The sequence below is a fragment of the Liolophura sinensis genome, chromosome 4 (assembly GCF_032854445.1).
Source record: "Liolophura sinensis isolate JHLJ2023 chromosome 4, CUHK_Ljap_v2, whole genome shotgun sequence".
Classification (NCBI taxonomy): domain Eukaryota; kingdom Metazoa; phylum Mollusca; class Polyplacophora; order Chitonida; family Chitonidae; genus Liolophura; species Liolophura sinensis.
The window spans coordinates 3484746-3502909 of record NC_088298.1 but is presented as its reverse complement, the minus strand read 5'-3'; the positions used below and the strand labels follow the sequence as shown (position 1 = coordinate 3502909).

At 37.9% G+C, this 18164-nt stretch overlaps 1 protein-coding gene across 1 annotated transcript in view; it reads left to right on the top strand.

Annotated features, from left to right (window-relative positions):
* Positions 1 to 18164, top strand: part of LOC135464350 (kalirin-like) — a 249660-nt gene that overhangs the window by 30977 nt on the left and 200519 nt on the right. Inside the window, 6 exon segments of the mRNA XM_064741776.1 lie at positions 225 to 347; positions 4027 to 4218; positions 6229 to 6360; positions 6763 to 6891; positions 7422 to 7523; positions 7898 to 8020. Of these exon segments, the coding sequence (XP_064597846.1) occupies positions 225 to 347; positions 4027 to 4218; positions 6229 to 6360; positions 6763 to 6891; positions 7422 to 7523; positions 7898 to 8020 (801 nt within the window).

Here is an 18164-nt window from a genome sequence, read left to right as displayed (position 1 = left end):
AACATTACAAGTGTTAGTAAATTTGACATTTCTGCATGTGGTTTTAGGAATGTCATAGATGCAAAATTTAGTATAACCCAGTGTAGTGACACATCCAATCAATTTATCTGTTCAGTTTGAAATCAGCCTATCAGAATACCATGCCTCAATACCAGAAAAGAATACAACATTGTTTCTGTGTTGTCAATTGGGAGGCTGTTGACTGATGTGATTTGTGTTTGCAGATGTTTGATTGGATAACTCAGAGCCGAGAAGTTTTTCTGGTCAACTACACAGAGATCGGAAGCGCCCATCAGCTGGCTGCAGATTTGCAATCCCAGCATTCCCAGTTTACTTCCAACTGTATGGTGAGTAATTACTCTTTTTGCGTTAGAAATCCCATTTTTACTGCACGATTTCTCATTGGTCAGCAACGTTGTCAAATATGCTAATATCTTTTCAGTATTAGCTGATAAAAAGTGTCTCTTTTTCTACGCTGTTTGATTGCTGACTATGATTGTACATTTTTGGGGGCACAAGATTTGAAAGTTTTAAAACAAAAAGGCTTTATTTATGTTTAGATTGTTGCCTTGCCAAGGATCAAATGGTTTTGAAAAGGAATGAAATTGTTGTTGAATTGTTTGGGTTAATTTGTTTTGATAAAAATTTTCATTTTTTCTTTCTTCTCATGGCTGTTGTTGATTTTTTGTTTAACTCTCTCATGAACTAACACTCCTTTATGCTTGAATTTCTTTTCTGAATACAGATATTGTGATTAATTTATTATTTTGTAATATTAACCTGTAAAATTGTATTTCTGGTTTTACCCCCATTTAATAACCAATGTTTTTGCCTCAGTGACCTGAAGAAAAAAAATTGTACCAGTACTCGCAGTACTTTGTGTCATTGGAGCAAACCAGTTTCAAATGGGGGTAAAGGTCACCAATGTCTGCATTGGGTTGACAGGGTTAGTTTTACAAAGCCAGTTTCTTTTTTACTTAGTATCTTCTGATGTTTTGTACGTGGCTGTTGGAATTTTATGATTGCTTACCCAAGATTCAGATTGTTATTGGAGAAAAATCCCCCCCCCCCTCCCAAAAAAAAAACAAATCATTGAAGAAGAAAACTGTTTTTTGGACATTTTGGCAGTTTAGAATTGGAATTCTTTAACTTCATGCTTAAAACATCGCAAGCGACTGGCTCTGTGAACATTCTTTGTGCCAATATTTTCAGCTTCAAACATTAAGTTTTATGCCTTAAAATCGGCTGTGCATGTCGAAGTTCTCTTGCATGACACAGTCGGTATGTTTGACTCATTGTAGACGACGCCAGTGTCCCAAATTATTAGTGAGAGAATTAGAGTGAAGGAGAGCATTATGCAGGTGTGACTTCCTTACTTCTGTCTCTGTTCTGTCTTGTTTTATTTTATGTCTGCGGTAGCTGAGCACTGCTACACATACAATGCTGATCCCCTGCGCACTGATCCAACCTTCAACCTTTAACTTGGACATTGAAGGTCAAATGTGGGAGGTGTTGACCTTTGGTAGAGACTTTGATATTTATGTTGATGTGGAAAGTGACTTTGAAGTTCATAGTGATTTAGACGGTGACCTTGACATTTATGGGGATTTGGACCGTGGCCTTGACATTTATGGTGATGTGGACCGTAACCTTGATATTTATTTTTTGGATTTGGGAAGTGACCTTGACATAAGTAGCGACCTTTCATCCTTGAACTGGATAGTTGCATGAAGTGAAGTGTTTTGCAATGGATCAGATCAGGTACAGTTTTCTTAGATTAGAGAAATAAATTGATATGTTTACCAGCTACAAACGTTTTCAAAAATGCATCAGTTGATATTCATCAGGCAATTTACAATGGACATTTTAATTTTTGTCTTTATTTTTTTCATGCACTCAACTGTTACTGACATTGTCTGTACAGACATCATCAGAAAGCTAAACTTAATTAAGTGGGATATATTGATACCAGCTTCAAAGGCTTTTGTACACAGACATGATTTTGTAAATCAGACTTCATTTAAATTTGAAGATAGAAACTCAACCTTGACTTTTGAGCTTCAGCTTTTTTGGCTCACCATTTGACCTTTTAACCTTGATATCCTGCTTTACAATCTTAGTAAATTAATAACATTTTCTTATAATACTCACCAATACTTCATTTGAACTTATAACACTTTTTGACTCTTTCTTTTAGTTATGCTTTCTAACCGTTTTGTATCAAGCTCTTTTAGAAAGTCATTATGTGATTAAGTTCAGTGCACATGCACTTTATATTTCTGAGAATTTTTTCCCCAGAATTCAAGGCACTCCTTCAATGATATCTTGTAATGGTATGGGGGTTGAATTTTAGCTCCTCCTTTCCACAAATTGAAATCATGTATCTCAAGAGGCCTTAGAACAGTTTTTTGCATGATTGTCAAAAATTTCTGCATGTCTTTATTTACATGAAAGAAAGAATTGTAGATATTAAGGAGTTGCTATGAACAGAAATGTTTTTTTTTTTTATCTTGTTAGAGAGTAGCCTTTCATCATATTAGAGAGTAGCGTTTTGTCCTCTCAGATTCCAGCTGTTATAACTAATTTGTATGTTATGGACAAAGCCAGGTTTGTTGATAATAATTAAGTGAAAAATGTCAAAAACACAAGGAAGCTGCCATTGATATGTTGGCCTTCTCTTTAACATCTTCATTAATAACCCTCTTAATAAATTCATGTAACAACTTTCATTTTCGTATGATCTTGGGTCAGTTTGTTTTCTTTGTCAAAAATATTTATGAAGGTATGGTTTTGGTCACTTTGATATATGTATACAGCAAAGAAATAAAGATGACAATTGTTTTAATGAAACTGAAAGTGATACTGCCAAAGTCAAAGTGATACTGCCAAAGTCAAAGTGATACTGCCAAAGTGAAAGTAATACTGCCAAAGTGAAAGTGCTAAAAAGACTTTAATTTTGTTTAATTCGAAATGATTCAGGTTCAATGGTTGTGGAGGATTGGGAAGGGAGAGAAATCGTTGAAGTATCCATTAACCGCCCATAAAGCTAAAAATTTGTTAAACAGAAGAAACTGCTAAATAACATAGGAAATTGTTCATTGTGTCATTATGTAGCAGAAGATCCACATGACCTATATTCACCATTAGCTTTTTGTTTGCCAGTAGATTTGCAGTATTTCTTTTGTTATCCTTATTTTTGAATTATGTGCCAGCCGCCTGTACTTGTGTTGTGATAATTGCTTGTGTGTATACTGGTGTTTTTATGCTTTTAGTGTTTTTCCTGATAGTTTTCAAATTTTAAACTTCATCATTAATTGTGCGATGTCTCTAAGATTTTGAGTAGAACATTACCTCTGCAACAATACAAATAAAATTTTACTTATCAAGCACATGGAATAATTTATCTTCACTCGTTTATAAGTTTACTACTTAAAATTTACTACGTAAAATTACTACTTGCAGTCACTGACATGTATAATTATATTCTTAGACAGAGGCTGAAATAAAGTCAGCTTAATTTGTTTTATAAAATGTTATGCGTAAATTAAGCTTATTACAAGGCTTTTTAAAAAGAAATTTTATAATTTTCATCCATAATTACTTGAGTTTAATATTTTTTTAATCAAACTTTGGTGATTTGGGAATGTGTTTCTAGCATGATTCAGCTTCTTTGTATTTTTTTTTTTGAAAACCTATTTTGACAAAAAAAAGAAGAAGAAAAAGTGAACTAAGGTTTTGTTGGTCGTCACACCAACATAATGCTCTCCTGCTGTTACAGTTATCTCCCTTTGTTGGACACCCCTATTTCCTGTGTATTTCTCTGCTGATATAGATGTACATGCTGTACATCAGTATAAAGCTTGATGGCCTCTGCTGATATGAATTGTGCGAAAAAGTTTTGTATGTTTAAGTGAATTGTTGTGGGGTTTGGAGAAAAGTAGTGCGTTTTCAGTGATTTTGGTTGGTTCTGGGTTTCTTATGTCTTTTTATGGGCTTATACTGGACCAGTTTTTATTCGCTTTCCAGAATGTCTATTTGAATATATCCCGAATCCTGGAGGCAGCACAGCGATTGTGCGACTCGGGACACTACGCCTCAAACACTATACGCCTTCAGGCTACGCGTTTGGAAAGAGAGTGGAAAAGCCTGGCTGCTGCTTTGGATGACCGGAGCACAGTGCTAGCCATGTCAGTGCTGTTCCACAAGAAAGCCGAAATGGTATGTTAACTTGTGAGAGTCGAATCTTATGGGTATAAAAATTTATCGGATGATCAAGAAACGATATATTTGAAAAACTAATATTTTATGTGTTTTCAGGAGTTTTATATTTTCTGTGTTATGGGTTTTTTTTTTTTGTTGTTATGGTGTTAAAGCTGACAGTTGAGAAATATACGAAATATAATGATTGACATCACGTACATGTGCCCAGTTGATGTCAGTTTGAGTGTAAATCTCTGGTGTTTGTCTCTGGTCCCTACTTTCATATCTCCTTTTCTGATTGTCCATGGTACCTATGCCAGGTGTTCGTCTATTTGTAGTTTCATGTCTGTCTGTGTTTGTCTGTCTGGGTTCACACTATGCATGTCAGGCATCTGTCTGTCTGTCTACAGCCCCTACTTTTTTGTCTGTTTCTCTGTGTTCACAGTGCCTATACCAGGTGTCTGTCTACAGTCCCTACTATTATGTCTGTTTCTCTGTGTTCACAATGCCTATGCTAGGTGTCTGTCTCTCTGTCTGTTTACAGCCCCTACTTTGTTGTCTGTCTCTCTGTGTTCACAGTGCCTATGCCAGATGTCTGTCTGTCTGTATGAAGTCTTTCATGTCTGTTTGCCTGTCTGTAAACGGTACCTTTCCCAGGTGTCTGTTTACAGTGCCTACTTCCATGTGTATGTAAGACTGTTCACAATAGCTGTGTCAGGTGTCTGTTTACAGTCTCTACTTTCACGTCTGTCTGTCCACAGTACCTGTGCCAGGTGTCTGTCTGTCTGAAGTCACTACTTTCATGTCTCCCTTTCTGTCTGTCCACAGTACCTGTGCCAGGTATCTGTCTGCCTGAAGTCCCTACTTTCATGTCTCCCTTTCTGTCTGTCCACAGTACTTGTGCCAGGTGTCTGTCTGTCTGAAGTCCCTACTTTCATGTCTCCCTTTCTGTCTGTCCACAGTACCTGTGCCAGGTATCTGTCTGTCTGAAGTCACTACTTTCATGTCTCCCTTTCTGTCTGTCCACAGTACCTGTGCCAGGTATCTGTCTGTCTGAAGTCACTACTTTCATGTCTCCCTTTCTGTCAGTCCACAGTACCTGTGCCAGGTGTGTGTCTGTCTGAAGTCACTACTTTCATGTCTCCCTTTCTGTCTGTCCACAGTACTTCTTGTGCCAGGTATCTGTCTGTCTGAAGTCCCTACTTTCATGTCTCCCTTTCCGTCTGTCCACAGTACCTGTGCCAGGTGTCTGTCTGAAGTCCCTACTTTCATGTCTCCCTTTCTGTCTGTCCACAGTACTTGTGCCAAGTGTCTGTCTGTCTGAAGTCACTACTTTCATGTCTCCCTTTCTGTCTGTCCACAGTACCTGTGCCAGGTGTGTGTCTGTCTGAAATCACTACTTTCATGTCTCCCTTTCTGTCTGTCCACAGTACCTGTGCCAGGTGTCTGTCTGTCTGAAATCACTACTTTCATGTCTCCCTTTCTGTCTGTCCACAGTACTTGTGCCAAGTGTCTGTCTGTCTGAAGTCACTACTTTCATGTCTCCCTTTCTGTCTGTCCACAGTACCTGTGCCAGGTGTGTGTCTGTCTGAAATCACTACTTTCATGTCTCCCTTTCTGTCTGTCCACAGTACCTGTGCCAGGTGTCTGTCTGTCTGAAATCACTACTTTCATGTCTCCCTTTCTGTCTGTCCACAGTACTTGTGCCAGGTATCTGTCTGTCTGAAGTCACTACTTTCATGTCTCCCTTTCTGTCAGTCCACAGTACCTGTGCCAGGTGTGTGTCTGTCTGAAGTCACTACTTTCATGTCTCCCTTTCTGTCTGTCCACAGTACCTGCACCAGGTGTCTGTCTGTCTGAAATCACTACTTTCATGTCTCCCTTTCTGTCTGCTACAGTACCTGTGCCAAGTGTCTGTCTGAAGTCACTACTTTCATGTCTCCCTTTCTGTCTGTCCACAGTACCTGTGCCAGGTGTCTGTCTGTCTGAAGTCACTACTTTCATGTCTCCCTTTCTGTCTGTCCACAGTACCTGTGCCAGGTGTCTGGTTGGCTAGAGGCCTGTCAAAACCCTGATATTCCTTCTCATATTGAGGACCTGGAATTATCGTTACAAGAACATCAGACCCTAATTGAGACGATCAGCCAAGCTTATGCAGAGGTAAGAATGTTTGTCGTTCTCTGTGGTTTCTGTCTGAATTCTCATCTTGGGGAACTGGTACTGTTCCAGTATTCGGTTATAAATGTTACATGTTACCAGATGTCTTTTTGCTCTCCAGTCACTACCTCTAAGGCAGTACACCAGTCATTATATGGGAGTTTCAGGATCAACCTCTTTTATCGATAATGGTAAAAAAGTCTGACTGTATGATGTAACCTGTCCTAAATGTTTGGCAGCTATTGCGGGATCACATTTACTGTAGCATGGGCATCTGAAATAAAGTTTCACAAAAGCAATGTAGAGGCAGTCAAATTCAAATTAAAACGGTGTAAAAAGTTACTCCTTCATATGTTAAAAGGCGGAGGAACTAGGGTAACTGGTTTTCTCCTATCTTTTGTGCAGGTGTGTGCTGACGGGAAGACGTTGCTGGACACCTTACAGACGCCTGTCTCTACCGGCAGTAACAACTCACTGACCGCTAAGGCTGATTACTCCGAGGCTGCTGCTCATGTGCTGGATGTCGTACACGAGGTAAGAGCAGGTGGTGGAGAGTTCAACTCTGGGCTCAGATAATTTTGTCACATTTGTGTGAAATTTCTCAGGGCACACCCTCTCGAACTTTAATTGAATGGTATATGTTGTACAAGAACTAAGAACTGGGTGCAACCAGCTGGTGCAGGCGAGTTCAATCATGGCCTGAGATAATTTTGTACGGTTCGAGTGAAATCTCACAGGACAGACTTGTCTTGACTTTTATTGAATGTTACATGTACAATTGTAGGTCAGTCACTCAGACTTGTTCTGACATTTTCCTTCTACGTTTATATGAAGTTGATAGTCAGAAAGCATTTCAATATGTAAGTTTAAACGGCATAAGCGATTTTGTAGTATTCTAGTGTGTGATTTAACTGTATATTTGGCATAAAGTTGAATTGTTGATTTCTACGATAAATCAAATTTTGTAATATACTCTTGATACTGTTCGAAAAATTGATTCTCATCGAAGCATAAATGGTCAAAGTTGAAAAATCTGTAATTATTTATTTATTTATTTATTTAAGGTATTGGCACATCAGCGACATTTAGAGACATTATGGCACAGCAAGAAAGTCAAACTTCATCAGAGGCTGGGTCTGAGACTGTTCCAGCAGGATGTCAAACAAGTGAGTAGATGAGAGTTCAAATCCACACTGCGTCAGTTTTGTTTTTTATTAATTTTTTGTTAAGGGCCTTTGTATTGCAATTGTACAACTGTTATGTCGTTTTTGTTGTTGTGTATGGAAGCCTGTTACATGATTGCTGACCTCTGTCATCTCCCTATAATGACTTTACCTTTTATTGGGGTTAAAAAATCAAATAAGGTAGAAAAGTAGAATAAAGGCACAAATGCTATAAACTGCACGCATGCTATAAAAGACACCATATAAGTGACAACCTTTCATAAAAGGCACTCATATTATGAAAAACATGTGCTTAGAAAACTTAGAGTTGTGAGGTTATTGACTTTGCCTTCTTACTTTTTTCCTTGGTGTTTTAGGTTATTGATTGGCTGGATAATCACGGAGATGTGTTTTTACGGAAGAACACAGCAATAGGAAAAAGTCTTCAGCGAGCAAAGGCTTTACAGAAGAGTCATGAGCACTTTGAGTCTGTTGCACAGGTAGGAAGAGTTATCTCCCTTCTTTTAGTTTTGTTACACTGTTGCCACTGCTCTTTAGTTATAAGAAACCTCTGAAAATGAATTTGAAAAACTTTTGCAGCTCACTGTTACTTTCATGAAGACATCACTGTGACGAGATGAGATTGTTTAGCAGGGAGCCATGTCTGATGTCTTTCGTTCAGTTTGGTCATATCACTAATTAGTGAATTATCTATACCACAGTATTATTAGCATAAACTAGATCTGAACAGATCTACTTGTGCTGTATCAGTGTTCTCAGTGGAATGTGCCTACATCCAGCGCAAAATTTGTACACCGTCTTAACCTTTTCTCATGACACTTTACTTACTGGATTCGCCTGCACATACAGTGACAGGCAAACTACTAGCAGATTAGAGGCACGTGCTCTTCAAAGAAGCTGAAACCCAGCTTGTAGCTTTACTTGTTCGCTACGTGTTAAAACACTAATTTGATGTCTGGGTGACAAGTGTTTATCACTAGGAACACATTATCATCATATAAAGTTTAGTTGTCAGGTTCAGGTATTTCTGTTTATTTATTGACTTAGGTGGGCTTTCATTGCAACTGTCAGATTGACTTAGGTGGGCTTTCATTGCAACTGTCAGATTGACTTAGGTGGGCTTTCATTGCAACTGTCAGATTGACTTAGGTGGGCTTTCATTGTAACTGTCAGATTGACTTAGGTGGGCTTTCATTGTAACTGTCAGTGTTTCCTGCGTGGCCATCTAATTCATCATGTTGAATAAATAAAAACGAAAGACGTACAGCATAGAGAGTAAATCCAGAGCAGCAGTGACAGTGTGATAGCTGGCAAATGGTCACATTTAACTGGTGGAATACAGTCTTTTGTCAAGTTACCTGAGGTTGGGTTTTATTTTAGCCATTCATGTAAATGCTGAAATAGCAGCCAATTGCATGCCCCCTAGCACCACGGCTAAAACAGAAGTAGGTCAAAAAAAAGATGTACATCATAGAGAGCAAATCCAGAGCAGCGACGATACATGTATATGGCAAATGGTCACATTTAATTTAGGAGGGTTGAGGTCAAATGAAATTCAGAGAAGTGATTAAATGACCGGCCCAAACCAGATATCATTCCATTAATATGTCAAACTAAGCACTATGTTTATGTCTTTGATCAAATTTGTGCAGAATTTAGGGTATAGAAGACTTGAAACCAATTCTGAACTTGTGAGTAAATGAGTCATGTGTGAGTTTTAATGGGACCTGACTTACCCTGTGCTTCCTTGCTTTTGACCATTGACATGGTTTTTCCTTAATAAATTTAAATATAAAGTTCTTAAGGTGAATTTCAAACGGAACAAAATGTTTTCGTTGAACTGAAGATTTTAGGAATAGAATCAACCCCTGTGACAGGAAAGGGATAATGTACAAGAAGAACATCCATGAGGGGCCTCCGTTGCCCAGTTGGTTAGCACGCTAGTGCAGCATAATGACCAAGGAGCCTCTCATCAATGCGGTCGATGTGAGTTCGAGTCCAGCTCATGCTGGCTTCCTTTCCGGCTGAAAGTGGGAAGGTCTGTCAGCAACCTGCAGATTGTCCTGGGCTGGCCGCCGTCGTATAAGTGAAATATTCTTGAGTACGGCGTAAAACACCAGTCAAATAAATAAATAAATAAATGTAATCTGAAACATTCCTCACCTTTAAATCAATATTATATTAATATTGGATGACCTCAATTTTTATTTAGAGGAGATCAAAATATCAGAAATATATTAGAAAGTTTAAAAATACGAAAATAGGATGCAATCATTGAAAGAGAAGATGTCAGCAGCCTTCAGTGATGTAGGAAAGACACATGGTATGTTCTAGGCGACTGAGTGAAATCAGTATTCAAATCATGTACCATGCTAGAATATCAGTTGTCGAAAACAAAATATGTATCTCAGCTGCGCTTTGATTGCAACTGCTCATATATCCAACGTGGCGATCTAATTCAACACGAATATACGGCCCCTAACCCCAGGTTAAGCAGAATTAGACACAATTATGATGCTTGAAACTTAATTGTCAAATTTAGAAAATGGAAAACATGTTTGATTTGGAGATAAAAGATACAGAAGACAATGTAATTGTGTATGTTTAGTAGGACCTGTTGCCATTAAGAAGTTGCTTTAGATTTTGAATTTCACAACAGGATGCTTGGCTGCAAATAGTTACAGAACTAAATACTTAATTCGGTATCAAGTATGTCAGAATACTGCAATGAAATACAGTGTGTAAACCCATTGGATGTAGAGTTTTGGATGTTTTCCTTCTGGTTACAACAAAGCTTTCAAGGTCGTGTTAATGTCAAGGTTATGTTGACAAGGGGTCATGATTTTGTTGTTTCAGCGGAAATGCTCGCATCATTGTCAAACTGCAATACATTTGATATTTGAAAGAGGTATTCAGTTGCCACTCAGTGAGATGACCAAAAACATCAAAACTTCTCTCGACAACGAACCGCTGTTCTCTCAACACTGAACCACTGTTCTCTCGACAACAAACCGCTGTTCTCTCAACAACAAACCACTTGCCCTACTATAAGCTTTTGCTTGTTTGACCCTGACTTTTTGTCATAGAGAGAACCCCTGTTCTCTCGACAACGAACTGCTGTTCTCTCAACACTGAACCGCTGTTCTCTCAGCAATGAACCGCTGTTCTCTCAACACCGAACCGCTTCCCCTACTATGAACTTTTGCTGGCTTGACTCTGACTTTTTGTCAGGAGGTTTGTCAAGTGCATGTACTTTGATTTATTTATTTATTTATTTGATTGATGTTTTACGGCGTACTCAAGAATATTTCATTCATACATTGGCGGCCAGCGTTATGGTACTGGAATCCCACGATCATCCACAGGCTGCTGGCAGACCTTCCCCACATAAGGCCGGAAAGGGAGGAAGTATGTGCTGGACTTGAACTCACAGGGACTGCGCATTTACTTTGCCATGGACAGTTGACTCTTCCTGGCATTCCAGATTCCTTCATTATTAAACCGGACTGCCATCATATATTTTAGTGAAAATTCCTGATTACGGCATGCATGGAAAGACTTACTTCTCTCTTGTATCTGTTAGTTTGCAGACAAGCTGTGTGAATCTAGGCGCCATGGTTGCGCGTTAATGAAGTGATTCTGGTGTAAATATCGAGGTGGTTGTCATCGATAAGCCAATAGATTAAGGGATAAATCTTCGTTAACACTGATGATTTAATTGTTAACCAGCAAATTCATTAAATTAATCCAACCAATTTACACGAGCTGATCCTGTGGCGATGATACTTGTTTAGTTTTATATGATTTATATCGTATTTACGGGGGGGGGGGGGGGGGGGTTCTGGCAAATTGGATGAAATTTTTACAAACATATGAAAAAGAACAAATAATTGATATTGTACCATATCATATGTAATTTTTTTGGGGGTTTGAATTTTTGATTTCATAGAGATACCGTATGAATGATGAAAAACATGCTTTCGTTTTCGGTGTTTGTTCAGTCAGCGAGGCAACCGGATAAAATGTCAATCTTCTCTTTTGGTTACATTTATTACCAATGTTTTATACGAAAATTAATATAAATGAATTGGATTTCCAAAAGTGTAAAGACGGAAATATTAATAAGTGTTGAAGCATATCATGCCATCTTGTGATATGTACAGCTTTGAAATTAGTAGGGAAAAGGTCAAGAAAAAGATCCCAAAAAGTTTTTGAACCACAGAAAATAATATATAATAGCTGTGCATGTATTTTTTTTTTTTTTTAAGAAAAAAAGAAAACTGCATAATCTCAAACTCCAGGACAAAAATCTGCAGTGAAGCAAATAACAACCAGTCAACAATAAAGCATATGAAAATAGCAATTTCCTGCCACTTTATACTCTTCTGACCACAAGTTGACATGAATCTCTGCATGACAGCCATATTTTTGTCACTACACTGATGTTTTCTAGTTAAATATGATGTCACTCAATTAATCAGTGAGATTTGCACATTTTTAGCCTCTCTTTTATTGGAGTGCATATTAAAGGCCGCTGATCCAACCCTAATTGCTCTTCTCCCAAGTGGTCCCTACTCAAGTTATGACTAATACCATAAATGTGCTAAAAAATAATAATCTACTTTCAAAATAACTGAATATTTCAGTAAAGTTGCTTTATTCTTTATTGCAGGCTACACGTTTGAAAAAAGCAATCATATTTTAATGAACCAATAATGTTGTCATGCATTTATTGACTGTCTGCCTTGAATCTGGGAGACCTGGGATCAAACCATATGCTTGGAGTTTTACGTTGTACTTAACAAGTTTTCATGCTGCAAGTACATGCTACCAAAGTGCTGCCGCCACTGAATTATCATGCCAAAGACACCAGACATGACACCTCACCCCGTCGCATTATATTGATACCAGTCCAACCAGTCCATTTTCCTTGTTTAAAATCTCAGAGCTAAGAGCCTGGCGAAGAACCATGTTTAAAGTCTTTAATACAGTTGATATATATAATTTGATCCAGAACTGGAAGTGAACTCTCTAACCAGTGGACCAGTCATTGGATGACATGAACATTCCTGTGTGTGTCATGAGACACACACACACACACACCAAAAAAAAAACAACAACAACAAAAAAGTAATCAAAAAAACAAACAGTAATCATGATGGATTGTACTCAAACAGCTTCAATTTTGATTTTAGAATGAAGAAGAAAATACCTGCCTGGATGAAACATCACTCTATGAGTCCCTAAAATCAAACATGTTTATATTTTACACCAAAAATGTAAAATTAGAATTAATTACAATGCACATATTAAGGAATAGTGAAGATAGTGGCAGTTCAGATTCAAAACATTATTAGCAGATTTAGTGGAACAGGGTGCAATCTAAGTTCTGTTTATGCTTACCCCATTTCTTCAACCTTTTCAACCACCTCTGTAACCAGTCTTTTGAAACATCTTGAGAGACCTGTGGAGTGTAGGGGAAATAATTTGCACAAGTTTGCATGTTTGTGATCCAACAGAATCATTTTTATTGTCATTTTCATAATAAATGTATCATGAATTCCTCTGGAAAAAAGTGCTTCATTGGTTGAAAACGTTGCAGATTCACAGTAGACCTTATTTATTAACCTTTGGCAATATCTAGTAATTGTACTTATAATGATTAATGATGTAATGATGATTATGTGTCCTGACTTATGAGATCAACCAATGATTAAAAGCTTTCAAAGATATAATCTGTCCTTAAAATTGCTGTACTGTATGTGCTCTAAAAATCCTCTGCTCCCTTAAAAAAGTTCATTTTTATGGCAAATAAAGGTTGGGAAATATTACTTTTGGCTCTGGAACCCCAGTGAGATATCATCTTACCTTCAAGACTAAACTCAAAACACTTTTGAGTAATGTGAGTAAACAAAATGAGTAATATTATTAAAGGTATAGGGGAAATTTTAAGTTCTGTGGAGTAATCGTGGTTTCGGCCATTAATTTTATTGGAGATGGCCTCCAGATATTAACGACAATCAGTGTCAAATATGATGTTCTCTGTGGTTATCAGACACTGTCTTGATCAAAAACATTGTCAAATTGTAAAGATACAACGTATTTCACTGTTAGGTTCCTGACTTCTCTCATTGGCATTTAGAAGTTGAGTTGGATAACATAACAAATGTATGGATGACAACTTCTTTTTCCTGTATAAATACATGCTGCTTTGATTAGTATAATGATGAGGGTTTGATTCTTCCAGATGGCAGCTTTGTATAATGTGAAAGATGCAGGTTTTGACCTGTTAGGCAGTCTTAGAAGCATCAAAGACATTTTGTAAATGAATGTTAATGAGTAGCATTTTCTAAAAAGTGAAATTTATACATTTCCTCCAGCATTATGAGACACCTTGTTGTGTAACATTTGTTCCAAACAAGCCTTCCCAAAGTTTATCTCTAAATAATAGCTGTGTGATAAATGTGGGAATGGATGTGGTTATATTTCATAAGGTTCTTCAGTGTGCCATTGAACAACAGTCAAGTAAACAAGTAGATTAGTAAGTAAACAAATATATTGGAGGGGCCTCGGTGGCTCAGTTGGTTAGCGCGGCGTAATGACCCTGAAAACTCTCACCAATGCGGTCGCTGTGAGTTCAAGTCCAGCTCCTGCTGGTTTCCTCTCTGTGAGAAGGTCTGGCAGCAACCTGCAGATGGTCCTGGGTTTTCACGCGGGCAATACCCGGTTTCCTCCTATCATAATGCTGGCCGCTGTTGTATAAGTGAAATATTCTTGAGTACAGTTTGCCTGGAAAGTGGGGTGATATTCTGCTGAAAAATTGTAAGTTTTACCATCAAAATAATATTTTGTGACATTTATTTGCCTCTAAAAATGCAAGTTTGTGGGCAAAATTTTAGTTCATGCAGGGAATGTTTCCAGGAAAGAAAGTAACTTTGAACAGTGTGGTCTGTAAATATCTTATATGAACTCAGACACAAGACAAGAAGGACTATGTTGAAGCATATCATATGACTCACGCCAACACAAATTGTCCATTATGAGGCGTGTACTGAGGGCTTGAAGAATTAAGATTGATGGCAAGAGTTTGTGACGGTTGAATTCTTTGTTATGAGACAAGGACAAATGAGTGAGGACAATTGATCAGCTCTGCCTTTGTACTAGCCGACTTTTGGTTAGAGATGTGGTTTATTTAATTTTTTTTTTTATGAAAATTTTTCTTTGCTATAGGGTTGCTTACAGTGAAGACAAAACTGTCTCCCAAAATAGTAAGAATATCTTGTATGTAGTGAGAATATCTGGTTACCAGAACAGTTAAGATATCAGGCTTCCAGGAAAGTGATAATATTTGATGTGTAGTGAAAATATCTGGCTTCTAGAAAACTGATGATATCAAGATTCTGGAAAGTGAGAATGTCTGTTATGTAGTGAAAATATCTGGCTTCTAGAAAACTGGTGATATCAAGATTCCAAGAAAGTGAGAATGTCTGTTATGTAGTGAAAATATCTGGCTTCTAGAAAACTGGTGATATCAAGATTCCAAGAAAGTGAGAATGTCTGTTATGTAGTGAGAATATCAGGCTTCCAGAAAAGTGAAGATGTCAAGCTTCTGGAAAGTGAGAATGTCCTGTTGTGTAGTGAGAATATCAGGCTCCCAGAAAAATGAAGATGTCAGGCTTCCAAGAAAGTGAGAATATTTGATTTGTAGTGAGAATATCAGGCTTCCAGAAAAGTGAAGATGTCAGGCCTCCAGGAAAGTGAGAATATTTGATTTGTAGTGAGAATATCAGGCTTCCAGAAAAGTGAGAATATTTGATTTGTAGTGAGAATATCAGGCTTCCAGAAAAGGGAAGATGTCAGGCCTCCAGGAAAGTGAGAATATTTGATTTGTAGTGAGAATATCAGGCTTCCAGAAAAGTGAGAATATTTGATTTGTAGTGAGAATATCAGGCTTCCAGAAAAGGGAAGATGTCAGGCCTCCAGGAAAGTGAGAATATTTGATTTGTAGTGAGAATATCAGGCTTCCAGAAAAGTGAAGATGTCAGGCCTCCAGGAAAGTGATAGTATTTGGTATGTAATGAGAATATATCAGGCTCCTAAACAAAAGTCAAGATCTCCAGTTTCTGTGAAATTTAAGAAAGATATCTGACTTTGGGTAAGAGTATGAGGCTGTAAGAAAATGGAAAAAAGCAATCTTCAAGAAAAGTGTAACCCATAAAATATGGTTCCCACGGAAAAATTATGGTTACCAAGGAAAAAGGCTACATCTTATTGTTGTGTGCAAGGATTACTTTACTGCCTTTGTTGAGAGTGAGAGCCTGTAACAATGAAAAAGTAGGCCCAGTGAAGAGTAACATCTTATGCTGAACAATTTCAAATAAAAGTCACAAGTTGTTGCCTGTGAATAGCTGGTTTCAGATGTAAATACAGCTTGCCCGTTGAATCTAACGCTCTATATGTTTCTGCCATTATGGATTTTTCTTGATTTACAACCTGCCAAGAAGTTTTTATCAATGTATTGGCCATGGATCAGTTATAATCTTTCTGTATATGTGCACACGTACCCTATCACCTCAACCTTTTTACACATGAAAGAGCAACTTTGAGTGCAATTTATGCACAGTTTTAATTTGGTGTTAATTGGCTAGTTTCAGTGCTTCACAAAAAGTACAATTTTATCATTCAACACGGAATATAATGCCTTTAGAATTTGAATAAACACCTAACAAACATGCAAAAAATTACGGTATACATACATGTAATGTAGGTGTAGGCCTAGGTCTAAAAAGTTCCAACCACTGAAACTGGGTGGAAAATCTATCCAAGGCGTCCACCAACTGAGCACAAGTTTAATGATGCCTCGACCTGCCCCTGGACCTTGGTTTAAGGGTCACAGAAGCTTTACACATGGACATGTACTTTTTTATCGTGTGTGTACACACTGTGGTGTTTGGGTGAGAAAATCAGAGCGGACAACCCATCATGAAGAATCTAATTTAAGGCTTTGAGATTTTGAAGGCTGATAATGTTTGAGTTCGCATTTGTAACTCTGCGTAAAAGCAGAATTTAACTTGAAGCGTTAAAAAAATAATTGGAAATGGATTTTAAAACAACAACAAAAAGTGAGGAACCAAAATGGTCTGATATGGATCCTGTTGAGGCTCTTCATCAACCTCTTCACCGCTAAGTAGAAAATGTGAAGACCTGTTTGATGGGAAAGGGAAGAAAATGAAGTTAAAATCGTGGTTGAAAGTTCACAGGATCAAATTTTTGCATGTTTGTGTATTGCCTTCACTTTTTTTTTATAGATAACACATTTTCTAAAGTAACTTTCAAACACGGCGTCATGCTGGCTTCCTCTGCGGCCGTACGTGGGAAGGTCTGTTAGCAACCTACAGATGGTCGTGGGTTTCCCCCGGGTTCTGCTTGGTTTCCACCCACCATAATGCTGGCCACTGTCGTATGACTGAAATATTCTTGAGTACAGTGTAAATCACCTATCAAATAAATAAATAAAACAGGGCGTTTTACAGTTACGTGAAGTATGTTATATCAGTAGCGTTACATTTGAAATGCATTTGTACATTTTATGCGCAAAATGTTTGGTGAAAACATGCATCTTATCAGTTGCTATTTTATGTCCACAAAGGTGTTGAATAACACTGTTTGTAGATTAATGATCTTCAGATTCTGTGAAGGTCAAGTTGATTTATGACAGCCCCGATACTTGTGCCTGCATGAGTGGTCAGAGCTTCTGCTTAGGCCATTTCTTTACTATCAAGAATATGACAGCGCCAATTTTCTGCCGTCACGTCTCTTAAGCATGCATATTTTTACTGCTAATTTCCAACATATGTTTCAAGCATGGAGATATTGATTCAAGGAAGGATGGCTCAAATTCCTTCCTATCACTTGAGAAAAACCGTAAATTAACGGCATCTCGGCCATCTTTAATTTGATGCCAAGAGGCAGAGAAAATCTCTGGGATGATCATTTAGTGTAATTGCGATGGTCCAGTTCAGTGGGCATCTGAGTGCGAGTCATGAGATACCATCTGGGACACCAACAGGCAAGTGAGCGGCCCATGGACCAGTGGTTAAGGGGCTTAACTTTCAGTCATTAGGACACACAAGGTGCGAGTTCAAACCCAGCTTTAGACTGGGAATTTGTAGATTTTTCCTTTCGTTTTGCCTTGGTGATAGTAATTTGTGGAACCGTGCTGTTAGTACATTCTAACATTTGCTGAAGACCACTTGTATCCCACCAGTATAGTGTGTCTACCTGTATGCCTGTTCATATCAGTGATTTATCAAAGATTTAGTGGCCTTTGGCACTTTCTAACATTCTTTGATGAGCACTTGTATTTCACCAGTATCACAGTGTACATACGTGAGAGTCTCCTGTAGGAAAGTTTGTCAGTAATTTGCCAAAGATTTGTGGTTTATCCTCAGTACTCGGGTTTCCGTCACCGTTAAGACTGATCACCATCCTTTGAAGACTACTTGCTTTCCACTGATAAGGTGTACATACCTGTATTCAGTTTTTTGGTAGAAAAATATCAGGAATTTACCCAAAAGGGTTTTGGTTTAGCCTGAATATTCAAATTTCTTTCACCCATAAAAC